Below are 17,769 nucleotides of genomic sequence, written 5' to 3'. Positions count from 1 at the left end.
ATATCCAAGCAATCAACTTTTGATTTGTTCAAAAGTAATGCTGAATCTCAAGGCATCAGTCCTTGCATTATGGCATATGAAAATTAAGAATTCGTTTATTTGTTGGTCTATATTTGCTGTAACAAATGCAGCTTATCATTCTCCATTTTATTTCTCTTTTGCTGCTGCTGTGAATTTGTTCAGATTGCGGCTTTTCTACTTTAGGGCCTATTTGGAGGTAGGCATAGCTTGGCTTTGGACAATTAGGCATTTCGGCAAAGTTGACAGAAGAAGTGAATGGAAAGAAGAAATTGAGAAGGAATATATGTGCTCTGGTCTTCCATGGAGTTTGTAATTCCCAGAAATAGGATACCAGATTCCACTAAGAAATATGTTTCTGGTGTCCCTATTCTTTTTGTATCAATTTTCCTGAGTGAGAAGGTTTCAACCCTCCTATCGATAGATGGTCACCGTGTGTAGAAAAATCCACCAGATACTTTAATTATACTACATTCAAGAAACCCCTAAGATGTCATGCATAACATTATTTTATATATATATATATATATATATATATAGATAGATAGATATATATATATATATATATATATCTCCTTATAAATATCTAAAATTGTATGTATATCCTTGCCAATTTACTATTTACATGTAAATCCTTGTCAATTATCTATTTACATATTTATCCTCACAAATTTATTATTTATTTAAATATCTTTATATTTTTTTTTTTTTGCATATCTTTTTGAATGCAGTGTCCTGTACCATGATGAGTACTTCGTAAGTTCTCTACCGGTATTTGGAAGTTCAACCTTTATATGAGCATTATGTTGCTAAGAAAGCTCTATTTTCTCAATAAATTATTCATCTTTAAAATTGCAAAATGACATGTGGAGTAGTATATCAACAATTCACATTAATCGATTGCACCAAGGCATATTTCAACCTTTATACGAGCATCACAGCTACTAAGAAAACATAGATGGCCCTGACTTTCGTATATAGTAGGTGATGGGGACATCATAGCTTGCCTAATGGTAGACTGCATATGGATGCTAGAGGTAAATTTCATAAGCATGAAATAATGTTTGGAGCGACGATGAACCCTAAGACTAGTGTTGGTGATATTTATCTTCCCTCTGGTAAATTTATACCATATATGAATATTTTGAAAATTTTAGATTTTTTGTTGGGAATTTTGCACAAGAATGTTCGCCTAGTTATTTGGTGAGAACAGTCATATTTATTTTTTTTACAAAAATGATTGCAAAATAATAAAAACATTGAATTAAGGCTCGGCTCATTGATCACACCCTGCTACTTAGTAACTAAAAATTCTCAATCTTATTCTTAGACGGTGCACCTCTCAAAAACTTGGCTTAGATAATTAATAGAACCGATGAATCCTTTATTTTTCTGAAAAAAGAAGAAAATTTTTGAATGTGGTATCTACTTTTGTTACACATGCACCAATAACCAATGTTGTGCATTCATTTAATAGGGGAAAAATGATCCATTGTTCAAAAACAAACCATTTGTGCAATTAAATGGCATTTTTGTCAAAATGAATTCTTTTATTTCTCTTTTTCTTTTGGATATCCAAATTCTTTGTAAATTTTTAACGAATTTTTCTGCACACTCCGTTGTCTACCTCTAGCCAAATAATGCTCAAATGCTGAACCTGTAATTGATTTTACTAGGACTGGGGACGGTGTACAAAACTCCCAACCTTATTCCCGGCCATTAGCATTAGGCATAGTCCTCGCACTCCCAAAGTTGAGTAAATATAGAGGTTATTAGACTTCAGACCCATCCATTGAAGGGGAAAAAAAACACGGCTGTTAATAAGCCGAATTGAAACAAAAAAAAAACAGAGAATATAACTAAACCAAAATGGGCATAACTTTTGGAAGATTTATTTGTTCAAAATTGTTAAAATGAGCTTACAAGCGCCATCAGAGACTATCATACCCCATCACCGACCGAGCATCTCATTCTCTTCTGCTTGCTTACGCTAACCAGAATGAACATCTACTCCGGAGGCTATTGGATAACCAAACATTTCAAGATTGTGGCCAAATTTCTGATCTCTGTCACTCCACACAATCAGACACAATCATAGCATAAAATTAAAAATAAGTTGCTAGGATTTGAGGTGGAATATCCTTCAACATGAATCACAGACTGTTGTCGCAACATCATGAAAGGTGGTATCTGACCGGATCACCTCATCCTTCAGACCAGACACAATCTGAATTGATCAAGCAGAAATTCCGGACTCCAACCAAGCTCACAATCTGGAAGGGAAATAAATTCTTATAACACAGGCGATAAGCGCATCACCTGCAAAGATTTCCATCTAACACCGGCTTTGGGAGATCGCTATCCAGCAGTGCACTACACCTTGGTCATCACACACTGCATGATCATTTAGGGCCCCAAAAGCTTTGCATGGAATGTTGTCTGATATTAAAATGGGAACATTCAGTTTATCGACACTCCTAGGGAGGAATACTTCCAGTTTATGCGAACATAGAATACAGCAAATTGAAAGCGCAACTAATCAGCTCCTCTCATAGACCGCACACAATAAAGTATATACCATGCCAACAAGAGTTAAAACATTGTTGTTGCAGCACAAAAATGACGAGGGAAAACAAAAACAGAGAAAGCAAAAGGGTTAAAAAAAAAGGAAAAAAGGGCACATTAGAAAAGTACCATGGCGGCTACTGCTAGCATGGCTGCAGATGCGCTGCCTGTTCTTCCAGCATCTGTGCCCCACCAAATCAATGATTGACAGGGCACTGAAAGGCTACCTGCTCTGAAAATTATTGATTCCCCTGCTAATCACAGTAATAAAAGGGAAAAAGGGGGAAAACGGAGCAGCAGTAAACCTCCCTAAATAGAGAGGATTGATAGCAGAAAAGGATCCACATTATAAATAAAGACTTCCTATGATGCATGGAATCTTTCTCTAACCCCCATGGCTGAAAATCTAATGACTGCAGCAATGACCATAGATGTAAAAGCAAAATGTACAGGAAGAACAGTAGATGAATGAAATGTAGACCTTGATGACAGAGTAAGTTACAGAAAGCCAGTTTGCATGCACAATATTTAACATGATGCTATGGTACACAGGCTTTATTATGCGGGGGGCGGCGGCGGGATAAAGCGGTGCATACCATAATGGCCTGCAATGCTCCAAGTAGTCTACAGGTTAATTTAAGCCGCAATTCTTTAAGCCAACCAGATTTGTTTCCCTGCAGACAGTAAGAAACAAAAATAAATTTAACCACCTGGACAATTGCCAAACTGACCACCATATGATTGACAACACATTAGACAGGCTCTAAAACTAAAGCATTATTCAGCTCAAACTAGAAACAGTTGATGTGTCATCAAGAGTCCGCTAGAGAGAGTAGTGTATACTGAAGAAAATATAGAAACCTTTTAACATATAAAACATGATCCATATCTGCATTTCTTGAAGTACAGTTTGCCTCTGAAATGCACTTATGGGATGGAAAACCACGAAGTTGCATGTTCAATCACAACAGCAACATCATGATGAATCCAGCGCAACACTTCATTCTAATGTAGTAAACCATGGCAAAAGCTTAATATGTTGACTTTCTTTTATGGGTCTCATACAAGGCTTTTATAAAAAGGATCTACAGAATGCACTGTCAGATGCCCACTTCGTCCAGGGAAGAAATTTTTTTTTCAGAATCTATGATAATAACATACTAACATGACTAACATTAAGGGTGACTCTTATGGCATGTTTTTATTTAACTATTGTGCATATCTCTCGAATCCTGTCAACATTTGAAAGCAATGAAACAGTGATTGCAGCAATTTTTTGGTACATTGAAACAGTGCACGTCTAAGACAACTGATGATTTATTTAGATGTATTAAAATTATTATTTGAAAGCTCAGAGTAAGTCAACCTGCTACTGCAAAACAAATGAAAAACAGTCTAGTTTCCGAAATTGGGTTTTCCAAATGCATCTCCTTTCATAATATCTTTAAGAAGTGTTTTATATCTTTCTGTACTACAAATTAAGATCTGATTTTTATTTCAAATCTTGAGAAAGAAACTAGAAATAAAATATTTATTCTTATGATAAAGATTAGCATTCAGGGTTGAAACAATGACCAAAAGGCATGAATTCTCAACCCAGAATGAAGCAAAACTGACCGATAGTTAAGAAGTTAAACAACAGGACGATCCTCAATTTTCATTTGTGCAAAAGAGAGCTCAAATAGTGGTAATACTTCCAAAATATAACTCAAGAGAACAAGGCCTCTTCCTTTTATAATTCAATTTTACCAAAAATAATTCTACGAAACATAATAATAACAGTTGACTAAAAAGAAGAATTTCTAAACTTAGCAAGCTCATACATAATACATTGTAAGCCACCAAATCACTTTAAAAGACAAGCTTAAAAACTAAACCCTTCCTAACTGAATGTATACCTAAAGTAGGATCTCTGAACAATAATCCTTTTTAAAATACAATAATCTGCTGATGCATGCCCTTTATGCAATGAGATGGCAGTTGGATGCGTTATCTCATATTGCCTCTCACGCACTGGCATGCGCATCCATGCAGTACTGCTGTTTCACATATGACCAAGAAACCACCAAAGAATAGCTCAAAAAATTGAGTGCCGGGATTATAAGAGCATAGAAACAAGGTGTCAGGAATCCAGCACTGCAGTACAGGGGTGCACTGCTTGGTACATACAGCTCATACCAAGTCCTCACAACCCTTACCACCCATACTGAAAAAAGTCATGCCAGCCCCTACATGTCAGTAAAACATCGTACCACAGTTGACCAGTACAAGCGTGTACCTTGATAATTTGATCCTTGATACTGAATAACTTACCACCTCTCAATTGAAACCCAAATTTCTAAAATCAGCAAATAAAGACCCAATTTAGGTCTTTCTTACACCCAAATATCCTACTTTCAGCTGTTAATACATGATCTTCCCTCTTGACTGCGTTAAATGATGCAAGCATGATGCACAATACATGAACCTTAATAGTTTATCTGGCCTCCTAGCTTCATGTGGTACTGTCCTTGTAACCTCCTCCTACCACCAGAAAATCTGCCACCTGATCTCATCAACAGGGCATCATGTAAGACACCAATTTTTTATTATGGAGTTCCAATCAGGCCTCCCTCCAAAACAAACTCACTCACTAGTCTTCCCAATACAAAGTCCATTCAAGGTAAAGCAGGGTCCTATCACCACTAAAACACCAAATCAATTACATCACCAAACCACTTGAAGCCAATCTAAGTGTCATCAACCATCAATCATCAATTATAAATATATCCAATGCCAATTAGCGGCCTTCATATCTTACCACGTATCAAAGTCTGAGGTCTAAAGCATGCCAAAGTTCCACTCATCCTTTTTGTCCCTCAATCCACTTATATAACCATTGTTTAATAAAGTTTTATAAAAAATGCCATTTTTTACCTCTTTCATTTTTTCCTTCAAAGTGGAACCATCCAATCATTTTTTCCTTATTTTATTCCTTTCTTTCTCTCTCCTTTATTTATCCCCCATCACTACTTTATCTTAATCAGTTCCACCCGAGTTTCCAATAACAATGTTTTCTGGTATAATAGATCTTATCGAAAACATTATTCACAATTGTAAAGACCAATATTTACCCAAACTATGTTGATTTAGAATTATTTATTATCATAATGAAAAATAGCATAAAATAATTAAAATTACAATGCAATATTTAATTCTTTTTCCCCCAAGGCTTTAGTAACAGCATTATTCCATTACAACAGACCTTACTGAAACTTATAAAGGCCATTATTTACCCCAAATTATGGGATTTAGAGTTATTTATAAATAAAATAATGGCTCTAGTAATGGTCATTATAATAATATTATAACAGAAAATAACAGACAACAACTGAGAAATAATGGCATTATTTTTGCTGCTTCCTTTCCCCCAGGGTTTAACAGCGTTATTGTGTTATTGACGGTAATAATGGTTGCACTGTCACATGGCATGCCAGCTGTGGCTGTGAACTATGATGGGTTTTTTTGGTAACAGGATTAGGACCTGGATCATTACTCATCTAAATTATTGAATCCAAAAAATATTGCCAAAGAACTTAGACAAATTCCACTTTCAATTTATTACAATATTAGAATAACAATCAGAAGTCTTTATATAATTAAACCATAGGAAAGTTGCTCAATAATTGAGGTAATACGAGACACATCCTTGGACGTGCATGGCACTTGCTGGATTCACTAGTGTACAAGAAAAGGACAAGCCACAAAAATTGCTTTCCAACAAATGCAAGATATCTGTGGCAAGTGGCGAGACCATCAATGGCAACAAATAAATTGAGCATCCTTTATATAGTAAACATTATTTCTATAGACATGGCCATCGCCATCATCCGAAGAAGAAACAGAATTTCCTCATTCTTTAGTTGAACCATGATGGCACTATAAAAGTGAGACTTCTCGCTCCTATGGACAAAGTAAAGCATAAACTCTATTATTATGATGCAAAATCCCTGGACATACAACTCCATGTCTCCACCCTTGCTGTGTCCCATATCCACTGAAATTCATGTATATGTTTCCCAAAACAGGAAAGAAACGAAGAAAAAAAAAAATCAAATGCCCAGCCTGCATTTATCTCTACCATTGTTACAGAAACCCCTTGGTTTGGACGACCATCTCCAAGTCACCAGTCACCATAATTTCTATAGAAGCTCATCTATTTACACTCTGATGGAAACAATATAAGCTCTCAGCCAAAAGTGGGACTGTATTTATAAATATCAAAAAATAAATGAATAAATAATCAGATCTGAATCATAGCTGTCCATGCTTCCTCTGATGTACATCCCACCATGCCCAAACACTTGAATAAAGCATGACCACCAACACAAATGCACCAATCCCATTTTAATTTTAGTTGGGGAAAGAGAGGGGAGGCGGGCATGAAAATAAATTATTGCAAGCTACAACTCTGGTTGGTAAACGAATTATGTCTAGCTCATAGCTCTCAAGAAACCCCCCCCCTAAATGTCCTTTTTTCACTCTTACATATTTAAATCCCAAATGAACAAATAATTAACTGGAGCCAGAGGCTAGTTGTATGCCATTAGATCTAAAAATTAAATTAAACAGAAAAACTGGGCTTTCCATTTGGTTCAAAGTATGAATAATGTGAGTTGAATGATATGAGTTCTAAAAGACCTTATTATTCATAATTGCAATCTAGATCTCATGATCAGACCTGATCCAAGCATCAGGATGGTTTAGGGCCATTTGAATCTCAACTGTAAGATCCAGGTCATGAACTATATCATCCTCACATAAATTCACATCCTCCTTCCAACCAAATAGAGCTGCAAATAACTTCGAAAAACTTAGAATAATGAATGTTGTTTTGCCTATTCTGCTTCCTCAGATGTGTGCATTAAGAATAAAAGTAGAAAGGATAGTCAAGATGCTGCTACCTCTTTATTCTGCCATTGCTGCAAACTGTGCACAAAACCTGACTTACATTTCATGATTCATGGGCTGAGTTTCTACCTAACTTTCTGCCACACTGTAAAGCTGCATGCTGAACTCGACTTGAAATACTCGAAAGTGAATCATTAGAGCTCTAGACAAGTCAAAGAAATGATGAGCTCCCAACAAGTAATTAACAAACAAACAATTCCCGTGCTCCTAAAGTTTATGAAAGACAGAAATGTGGTGCTTGAAGAAAAATAGCTATTTTTCCATTTTTCATTGTCAATTAACATAGTATTAACGACAGAAACCTATTCCTGCCATTAAGGGGAAGATATGACAGAAAACCTAAAATCTGCCATGTCCAAGTAACGCTATGATAAAGAAGGTCTAGTGCTAGTAAATTTGGTTATGATTCATAGATTTTAAAAAGTGATCGCCCATATAAATGTGAGTTATAAGATTGATCGGTTGATATATTTCTTTACTCCTTTTATGGAAACACATCTTCCTAATCGAACATCCAAATGTAGCTCAAGCACAAAAGTTATCAGATATTTCACAAACTTTTTAATGCTTCCGTCCTCCCACAAACTTCACAGCAAACTCCAAGAATAAATGAAGCCCATTCCAATTATCATGAGATCTTTGTGGGAGCTACATTTGACTCGGTCTTGAAAGAGCCAGTCTTTATTGGTCCTAACTAGCCACAATCAAAGAATCTGATACAAACTGAAAGTGTCTAATGTGTATCCAACATGTAGATATGTGTTCACACGAATTTTCCAAGATGGACATGAGCATCCAGGTAACGCTGCGAACTACCTTGAAAGGTTGTGCGAATATAAAGTAAAAGATATAACATTTCAAAAAGGTTAACCAAAAGCCAACAAAAAAATAAAAATTATAGACAGTAAAAAAATATATTCTTTAAAACTCATAGAATGTCATGGATATTAGTTTGGTTCAAGGAAAAAAAACATAAACTTCCACATATTTACAGATAGTGAATTCCCATGTTAGTTCATCCAAAATCAAAGAAACAGATATCCATAAGTCAGTGACTCTAAAGCATTTTAAATGATTTTCATTTCTCGAACTAGTGATTACATAACTTATGTATGCTCTTTGGAATTTTTTTTAAAATTTAATCAATGAGATAGAAGATTCCCACAAGTCCATTTTGAATCAAAATGAGGAAATAAGCAAAGAGCTTATATAACCATAATCAACATGCCAAATCACAGATCAGTTTTAAGAATCCACACTCATTATTTATTTCAACCAAGGATTTTCAATGAGGAAATAAGCAATGAGCATAATCATAACCATAATCAACATGCCAAATCCCAGATCAGTTGTAAGAATCCATACACATTATTTATTTCTACCAAGGATTTCTAGCTATGCCAGCTTAATACTAATGGTCCATCTAACATGAGAGTTAAAAAAGAAAATCATTTACCCCTTAAGTTTGTCCAGATCCTTCCGTCGACTCAGACCTGCACTTGGCATGGACAATGGGGCCCAACTGTAACCTGTCTAAACCTTCACTATATCCCTCTGGAGCATTCAAATATACTGCCCCTTTGTACATCCACTCCTCGGCATCATCACTATAAAAATCCTCAAAAGGCTCCCCACATAATGCACACACTGTCTGATTTTCATCCGCAGGGACTGCCAGTTCTTTATCTTCCTTCTTCTCTGTAACATCCTCTGTTGGCAAAAAGCCAGGAACAACATCATTTCCAAGTGCTTCTGCCCCACTAAGCCATTCCTTTGCACTCACAAACCATTTGCGAGATGGCTTTTGCTTGCGATACTTAGATATTCTGTTTTTAGTCACATGCCAATCCATGTGACTGCCGTGTTCTTGTTGGCACTTGAAACGTAAGCCACATGTTGTGCATTGCCTAGGAAGATCAGTATACAAAGCATTAATTGCCAACTCACGTCGCACCTTAAGAAGTTCAGCATTAAATTCAACCCCCACAGAATCCTGTACAGTTAATTTTATGGTCAAAAAACCTAACAGTTATTTACCCTAAATTAGGGAAAATCATGCAAATACACGAAATAAAGAAGTTAAATCACAAATTGCAGCACCTGTGATTGGGCTGGTGATGTCAATGATATCAAACCCTGTGCCATAAGACTACTGATCAGGCCAGAAAATGCACTGGCAGGTGAGCAAGATACCACAGAGCCCATATTTTGAGAAACAGGTCCCATATGTGATGAGGCAGGAGGTGGTCCTGGAGGCAAAGGAGGTAAAATGCTGGCATGCACATGCAAAGAGGTATCAGGCATACTGTTCACCGCTGCAGAAGAAGGTAACCGAGATAATGGATTAGGCAAAACCGAACCCATGGCGACACCCTGTCCTGATGGTTGTGCATGATTTAAGGGTTGAAATGAAAGCTGAGCTGGTGCAGATGGAATAAAGCCTCTGTGAGCCTCCTGAGACTGAATTTGCATGTTAGTGCCTCGTTCCTGACTCTGACGATTTTCATGAGCTAAGCCAGGCTGTTGATATTGTACTTGAAGCAACTTATTTGAGTTCGAGTTTTTTGTATCAGCAGTGTCATCCTGATGCTGAGAAAAATAGAAAGATGATTCTAAGCCTTGGTTCAGTAAAGGCTTGCTAGCTTCTAGAAAATCAAAAGGACTTTTAAACTGCTTTTGATTTGGAAGAATAGGTAGTAAAGGCAGCGCCTCAGATTTATGAACGGGAGGCCATATAATTGGAGCAGGAGGGGGTGAATGTGGTATTTGTGGCAAATATATCTCTAATGTGGATGTGTCCACATTGAAAGGGTTAGAATGAGAGCTTGACAATTCCTGAAATGCCACTTCCATATCTGGTGTATTTTCATATAGATTGGGCAATTTATTACCAATTGGAGGTGTTATTCCACTTGCTGCAACAGGCATCTGAGGAGCCCTTCCTCGCGCCTGTGGACTAAGGCTCTGTTGTGAAGATTGTGGGAACACGTAAGGCAACTTCCGAGGTTCACGAGTGTGGTGAGAACCCTGACTGTGCGGCAACAACTTGTTCTGATTTACTATGCTATCCAGATTCTTCCTATTCCTTGATCCATGAGCAGACTGCAAGAAAGTGTTACCTCCAAAACTGTCAGTCCAACTATTCAAGATGGTTTATTAATATAGCTAAATCAGTCAAAGGCATTAAAAAAGAACTCAGTAAGTTTGAACTTACAACCAGTATGATATTCAAGTGAAAAAAAAAAAACAAAAGGAAAAAAATCATAACAATCAATCACAAAATTATGATGCTTAGGATGAGATTAAAAAGCCACAGAATGTCCGAGAATGATGGTAACTTTCTAAATTTTCATTGCATAAAGCAAAAAAGAAAAGAAAAAGAATAAAAGGAGGCATACAATATCCCTCATAAGTCAAGTATCTGACACGACCAACACAACAAATGCCTAACCCTAAAAGATGCATACAGATATGATTCTACTTTAGTTTACAGAATTTGTCCGTAAAGAAAATCAGCATTTTGTCCCTGGTCAAATAAAAGAGACCCAAATCAAACCATTAAAAAAAGCAAGTTCTGTCACATGATTGAAACTGCATTAGATGTCCTTTCCAATCTACAGAAGAATATTTATATGCTGCAAATATACCAAGTAACCATGCGATCTGACCATATTAAGGATGTACATGGTAGTTGTTTATCTACCATTATTAAATCTCAAAATTTATAATGATGGGCAGGCTTGAATACATAGTTACAAATAAAGGCCTCAACACTTATTTTAATGGCAACAATACCAAAATAACAATACAGAAGAGAAGGCAAAGAATCATACACCAAACAAAGGTATCCTATCTTCAACAGTATAAGCAGGATCATCAACTGCCTGAGCTTGGCCAGGCCAACTGTGCCTTCCAAAATCATGTTCCAGCAGTGAAGCATCTGGTCTAGTTAAACCACCCCTTATGCTTAAGCTTCCAGTACTGCGCCCTAAGGGTGGCTGGCTGTTTCTTCTGCTTCGGTCAGATAAAGTCGGGCTCATATCCTCCCAAACATACTCTTCTTCCTCAGAATTCTTCCATTTTATATTGGCTGCCTCACTGGCTAAGCCATTTACATCAAGTCGTTGAACCTTTGGAAGCTTTTCAAGAGAAGTGCTTGTCCCACTACAATTTCCATATGCATCAATTAGTTCTCTCGAGTGCTTCTCGGCATATCCGTTATTAAGGTTGAATGCCATGGAAGATTTTACTTGCTGGGTAACATCGTCAAAAGGCCAGATCCTCTCAAACCAACTGTTCTGATTAGTCCCTCTGCCAGCTCCTGAATGAGATGGAGAAGCCCTTTCAAGCACCCTCCTGGGGGAAGTATTTCTTGAGAATCTGTCAGTGAGAGGTAATATAGACTTTCGTGGTCCAATTATTGGAGGAGGTGAAAACCTTGAAAACTTGCTCTTTGAATGATGGGTTGGACCTTCCACTTCAACCATAGAGGATGCTTGTGTGGCTGCAGTGTGTGGTGAACCTGCTCTTAATATCCCTCTTCGTGAAGGACGCACCTCAGGATTATCAATATCGTACTTGTTACATTGCATGGAAGATTTCCGCCCATAAACTTGTAAACTGGAAGAAACTCCTCTGGCATGTTCAATGTCCTGCGCAGATTACAATGCCTTCACACTATATTATAGTTGCAATGGGCTCAAAGAATAAAACAACAAAGACCCACTTCTTCCATGCATTTCTATGCAGGACTTCAAAGACTCCAACTATGAAATATTCATGGGTTATGAATTCCAAACAGAGAAAAATTCCTAGCAACAGAAAAGAACATATCAAATAATAGTTTTCAGAAATTAAAGAAGTAAAAAAAAAAAAAAAGTTAAGTAGTTGCTTCACAAAATTCCTTGGTAGGTTGCATTGATGCCAAAGCTAAAACTTTTCCTCTCTTATCTGTTGCATTTATCCACCTGCTATTCATGCAGACTCCACTTGGTCTTCTTTCCTCGCAGTTGCACCTCTCTACCTCTTCCTATTTTCAGCCAAAACTGCTGGAGTTTTTCTTTTTATTTAATTCAGATCATTCAACAAACCTCTCTTAAAAAGTATGATGCATCACCAAGCAAAAAGTGATCCTGATGAGATGAATGCAATAACAAAAGTAAGTGATAAAGAATATTTAGTTGCAAAAGGGTCTCCAGATGTCAACTGCTTTGAATGTTTTATTCTGCCATCATTTATCAAAAATAAAAATGGGGCCTATTTGACCTTATCATTTGAAACAATTTTCTGTAGTTGGTACTACAAGTTTCACAGAACCACCAAGCTTGTTTTCATGTAAAGCTTCACCTCTTCTATGCAGCTACCTCATTTTTATTGTATAAAACATACTATGTGGTATCAACATGATGTGAAAGAATGTTTAGAGGAGTTTGTACCTCTATGCTGTCAAGGAAGCAATGGTTTCAAGCATAATACTTCCTTCCAAAATTTATTATACTTATTGGAAATGATTTCAGTGAGATTCACTCCATTACTGAGCTTTATAATACAGAGATCATGAATGCATTGTATATTATACTATTTCCACAACTCAAAGTTAACTTGTTCCATGACTTTATGAAACCAGGCATGAAAGAAATCAACTATCCAACACAAGTCTTCAAGCACTTCCTACTATGCCCTAAGGGAAATCCACTTCCTTGAAGTTTGTGAAGGAATCAATTTCCTTCTACAATCTTCTCATTTTGTTTTGACTTTGAACTTTGCAGGGTTCTTCTATTGCTTTAGCTATAGGAGGGGCACCCATTTCCTTCATCTATCTTTCTTACTTTGCCCCAGTCATGTCCATCGTTTGCATTTCTAGAAGTGATTAAGCTGTATATCAAGTTATTAACACAAGAGAGAGAGAGAGAAAAAAAAAAGCATCTGCAGGGCAAAGATGACTTTCAAGCACTTGTACAGACAATAATTATAAATCATCATCAGTTCCCTTTATCATTTTGCACTTCAAGCTTAAAATGATGAATATCAAAAAACTTCAACAATTTGTTGCGAGACATAAGGAGAACTAGGAAGAGAAGGCTTGGAACTGCACATGAAATTTTGGAGAAGCTCCAGACCATCCTTTAAGGCCCTCTGATGCATTTTCCTCCATTTGCTCCCCATTAAAATCAGTCATATGCACCTTATCATGACTTTCTACTGCACGCACCTGCATCATGACACCTTATACTCAGTCAATTAACAAAAAATTGAATATAATGGTTGCAGATCCCAAAGAAAAAAAAGTGAGAATTCGGATATTTCTTGGCCTTCCATGTTAAGAGCTGGGAGCATAAAACTTTTGGATCAAGAGATAAATGAACATTAAGGATGATTTTTTAGGTTACTGCTACACATCTCCACTCTGTTCCCTGCTTAGTTCCCCAGTTCAACACTCAGGAGTAGGTGAGAGTCAGCTGCAATCGGACCATTCCCAGTGCAACACTGAGGGACCAGTGCACCACATCACATTGACCACCCCAACAGCAGTCAGGAATGCAGCAGTGAAGTTTAGCATTTTTCTTTTTTAAACAATCAGAAAAATAAGATATAGGATAGAGCTTTAGAGTAAAGAATGGGTGTCACTTCATCTATAATGATTGGCTCTGCATATCCTACTTCATCATCTCCTAGTTGAAGATGGGACTCTAGAGCATAGTTTTCACATCCCATATTTTTGCTCCTACTTGTCTTTCAGCACGTGCTACTATTTTTGATAGGGTCTACAGCTCTACATGTAACACATTATATCACTTATAAGACCTTGCACAATCACCTTTTTATCCCCTTGAACTTGCCTTAACTTTTACTTGACTAATCTTAATTTTGTAGCAAAATTGCAAGTATTACCAAAGCAAGCTTGACATGGAAAGGCCCAAGTATTTACGTATTACTCAAGGAGAATAAGAAACAGAAGAAACAGCATTAATACAGTGAATGATAATTCCTCTTTCATTGTAGCAGACCCCTATCCCCTTGAGGATTTGGACCTAACATAATTCACCTTGAGTGGCCCCTTACCAATATACCATCTACTGCTAAAGAATGATAGAAGAATCCTATGCACAATTACTTGCTAATTAGCTCCCTAGCTCATAGATAGAAACTCATTTCTGACTATCAAAAAATTTAGAGCATTTTACATCTATTTAAGCAGGAGTGGACTAAGTTCATATGTCCCAAGCGCAATAGTAAACTGGATGCTGGCATAAGCAACATTAAATCTTACCGCTGTTGAATGTTTGAAGAGATGTCGTGCTTCTAGGTATTTAGGATTTACATGAATGCCATGAGATGGACGAGGAGATGGAGATTCAGAGCGCCTCATACTTGTAATTCCTGATGACTGGTTGCTCTTAGAAGGAGAAAATTGGAGTTCATCCTCAATCTTGCGAAGTACTGATAAAGGGAAGACTTGGAACCAAGTCCCAAAAAGGTGGCGCATGGCAGGATACTGGTTCGGATGGACTTGATTGTATGCCTCACAAAACACCTTGCAGTAAACAAAAAACAAAAATCCAGAATTACATGATAAGATTCTCTTGATTCCAATCATGAGTGGGAAAAAAAATCAGAGAAGTAATGCAGTCAAAGCGAACGAACAAAAATTTATGATTGAAAATAATAAATTAAGAAAATTTAGGGAATACATAAGTTTAATACTAAGTAGGTTTGGGGATTTTAAAAATATTGACTATAAAGGATTTTGTTGGATCAAAGAAACAAAAAGAATCTTATGAAAATAACCACAATGTGACATTAAAAACACGAGCTGGATTCCTGTTGGTAACTAACTAAAATGTTCAAACTTTTAGCATAGGAACAGATTGGCCATGGCAAAAGGATTTCAAGTATCAGAACGATACAATACGATGCTCACCTTGGGGAGACGAGCTGCAAAATACCTCATATATTCACGACCTATGTTCTTCACAATACTATCCAGAAGATATAAGGAGGGTAGTTTTTGATCCAGAGGAACCTGCAAATATAACAATTTAAGAACCTCGTCACATATTAGTACCAATGGAAAAAAATAGAGAGGACAGCAGCAGCTGTACTCATACTCAGAAAAAATACCAAACATTACTCGAAATCTAAATGTCATGGTTGCTGCAAATTATAATGCATGCTAATTTTACAGTTCAGTGCAGCATTATAATCGATAAATTCATACATATGACTAAAAAATTGAGCGTCTAGCACTACAATTACATTGCTTGTATGCTTTGAATATCCGCATACATAAGTTTTCCATCCAATACATAAGTTCTACGATAAACCAAAAATCTAAACTTTATGCCATATATATTGACGAATCCGGACAAAATACCGTTATCATATAGCGAAAGAAACCATAAGAAAGGCAGCAATTGGAATCCAGACCACGGAGAATTCAAAAGACAGACCTCGAGAACCCGAACACAGATGGCGTCAGCGATCCCCTCCGCAAACTGGAGGTGCTGACCGGCGATGATGGTGAGCTCGGTGATGATGGGCTTCGAGTTGAAGGTGAGCTCCGAGAGGAGCTCCTCATAGAGCCGGACGATTTCTCCGGCGGTCGGGGGCGGGGGTGTGTCCTCGCCAGTCGCCTCCCGCAGCTCCTCCTCCCTCTCCCGGAGCATGGCGCGGAACCGGTCTAGGATCGGCTGGAGTAGGCGCCCCGTCGCGGGCTGCGGCTCCGCCGCCGGCGCCGTCCGCGGGGGGCGGTCCCCCTGCGGGAATCTAGGGTTCCCCCGTGAGGAGGAGAGCCCCTCATCCTCCATCGAAGCCCGAATCCTTCCCGCTCTCTCGGCTTTCTTGCCCCCTTTAATTGGGACTTCAGGGGCTAGGGCTAGGGTTTGGATCGAGAGGGGCCATGGGGACTGAGGAAGGGGAAGGGAAAACGCGAGCGCGCTCGGTGTGGGGGAAACGGGCGCATGTCCCATTTGGGGACAAGAACTTCAGCGCGGTTGATATTGCAGCTCCAGGGTTTTTCATCGTCCACTTCTCTGAGCTTACTCTCGTTTTGGGAGTTGGCTCGGAGTCGTGAGAGCGGAGGAAAATGATGCGAGTACAAAAGATGGGGGTAGATTTATAAACCTTCGTAATACGGAATTCTTATCTTGGGTTTTTATTGCATCCCGCGTGAATTTTTTGGGCTCACAGTCTGAGGAACAGTGTTGGGCCAAATTATGTTGGGCTGATAAGTAGACGCCCAATGGAATTCATCAACCTCAACCATAAACATCTTTGTATAAAACTCCACCAACCATGTGATAGTATGAAGCGCCAATTGGTTGAGTTGATAAAGTGTAACAATCCAGGACCTCACTCAACATAGCTAGCCATAAAATATTATTTTAAATTCTTTTATTCTATATAAATACCAAAGATCTATCCAGTGAATTATCGATATGGGACTAAACATACGTCTGCACGGGTCCTAATCTCTTCTTTTGAAAAGAATGTATACAGATATATTTACGCATGTAGCATGTAGTGGCACACCAAGTTGAAGCCTTGGAGGGTTGCACTCAAAAAACATAATCCGGGGCTATTTGACTTGTAGATGCTGGTGATAGAATCTAGCAGCTTGAAATATCAGAGCTCTAAAGAGACATGGTGCACTGGTCAATCTTGTTGATGGCACTCTTAAGATAAAAAGTTTTGTTAGGCTAGATCGGACTGATCACATTGCTTTTGGCAACAAGTTCAATAAGATATGGCTTATAGTCAGGTTAGGTTGATTTTATAGTCTCAACTATGGAGATGGATCACACTGCCTAAGCCGCCAATTCAAGTTCAACCTATTTTGAGCTCGAGTTATTATGTTTTAGCCCATTCCATTCCTATGTTACATGCATAACCAACAAATATTGCACCTCTTATTTTACTAAGGCTCAAAATCATTTTATCTTACATGTGCAATGCATATGGTAAGAAAAACAAATGAGTTTTTTTTTGTTTATTTTCATTTTTGTTGTTTTCAAAGGGAAGGGATAAGAAGGCAACAATGAAGAAAAAGAAAAAGAGAAGGAAGAAGAAGTAGAAGAAAAAGGAAGGAGGAGGAGAAGAAGACGACGTCCATGACAATGAAGAAAAAAAAAGGAGGAGGAAGAGGAGAGAAAAATGAGGAGGAGGATGAGAGAAGTGGGAGGGAATTATTGGTTGCACTATATACATAGCCACATTGGTGTGCGCCACCAATCATCG

The 17,769-nt window shown here is 37.7% G+C and overlaps 1 protein-coding gene across 2 annotated transcripts; it reads right to left on the bottom strand.

Moving 5' to 3' along the window:
* Window positions 1–1,888: 1,888 nt before the first annotated feature.
* LOC103703477 (polyadenylation and cleavage factor homolog 4-like) lies at window positions 1,889–16,597 on the bottom strand. Of its 2 annotated transcripts, XR_015973231.2 has the most exons (10): window positions 15,984–16,597; window positions 15,455–15,556; window positions 14,804–15,067; window positions 13,628–13,744; window positions 11,367–12,185; window positions 9,634–10,635; window positions 8,990–9,526; window positions 2,713–3,257; window positions 2,338–2,457; window positions 1,889–2,227 (listed from the first exon to the last, which is right to left on the bottom strand). XR_015973231.2 is itself a non-coding variant. In XM_026803113.4 (8 exons), exons 1-7 carry the CDS (start codon window positions 16,500–16,502, stop codon window positions 8,993–8,995), a joined length of 3,357 nt encoding a protein of 1,118 aa, XP_026658914.4. In that variant the 5' UTR covers window positions 16,503–16,597; the 3' UTR covers window positions 1,889–3,257; window positions 8,990–8,992. The 2 variants fall into 2 exon arrangements, 1 of the variants encoding a protein (XP_026658914.4); XM_026803113.4 differs by having other exon boundaries at window positions 1,889–3,257.
* Between the last annotated feature and the right edge of the window lie 1,172 nt (window positions 16,598–17,769).

Source organism: Phoenix dactylifera, chromosome 14, assembly GCF_051530095.1.
Source record: "Phoenix dactylifera cultivar Ajwa chromosome 14, Ajwa_hap1_PhDact_Kaust_v1.1, whole genome shotgun sequence".
Taxonomy (NCBI): Eukaryota; Viridiplantae; Streptophyta; class Magnoliopsida; order Arecales; family Arecaceae; genus Phoenix; species Phoenix dactylifera.
The sequence above is the reverse complement of the archived record's forward strand: the minus strand, read 5'-3'. Positions and strand labels throughout refer to the sequence as shown.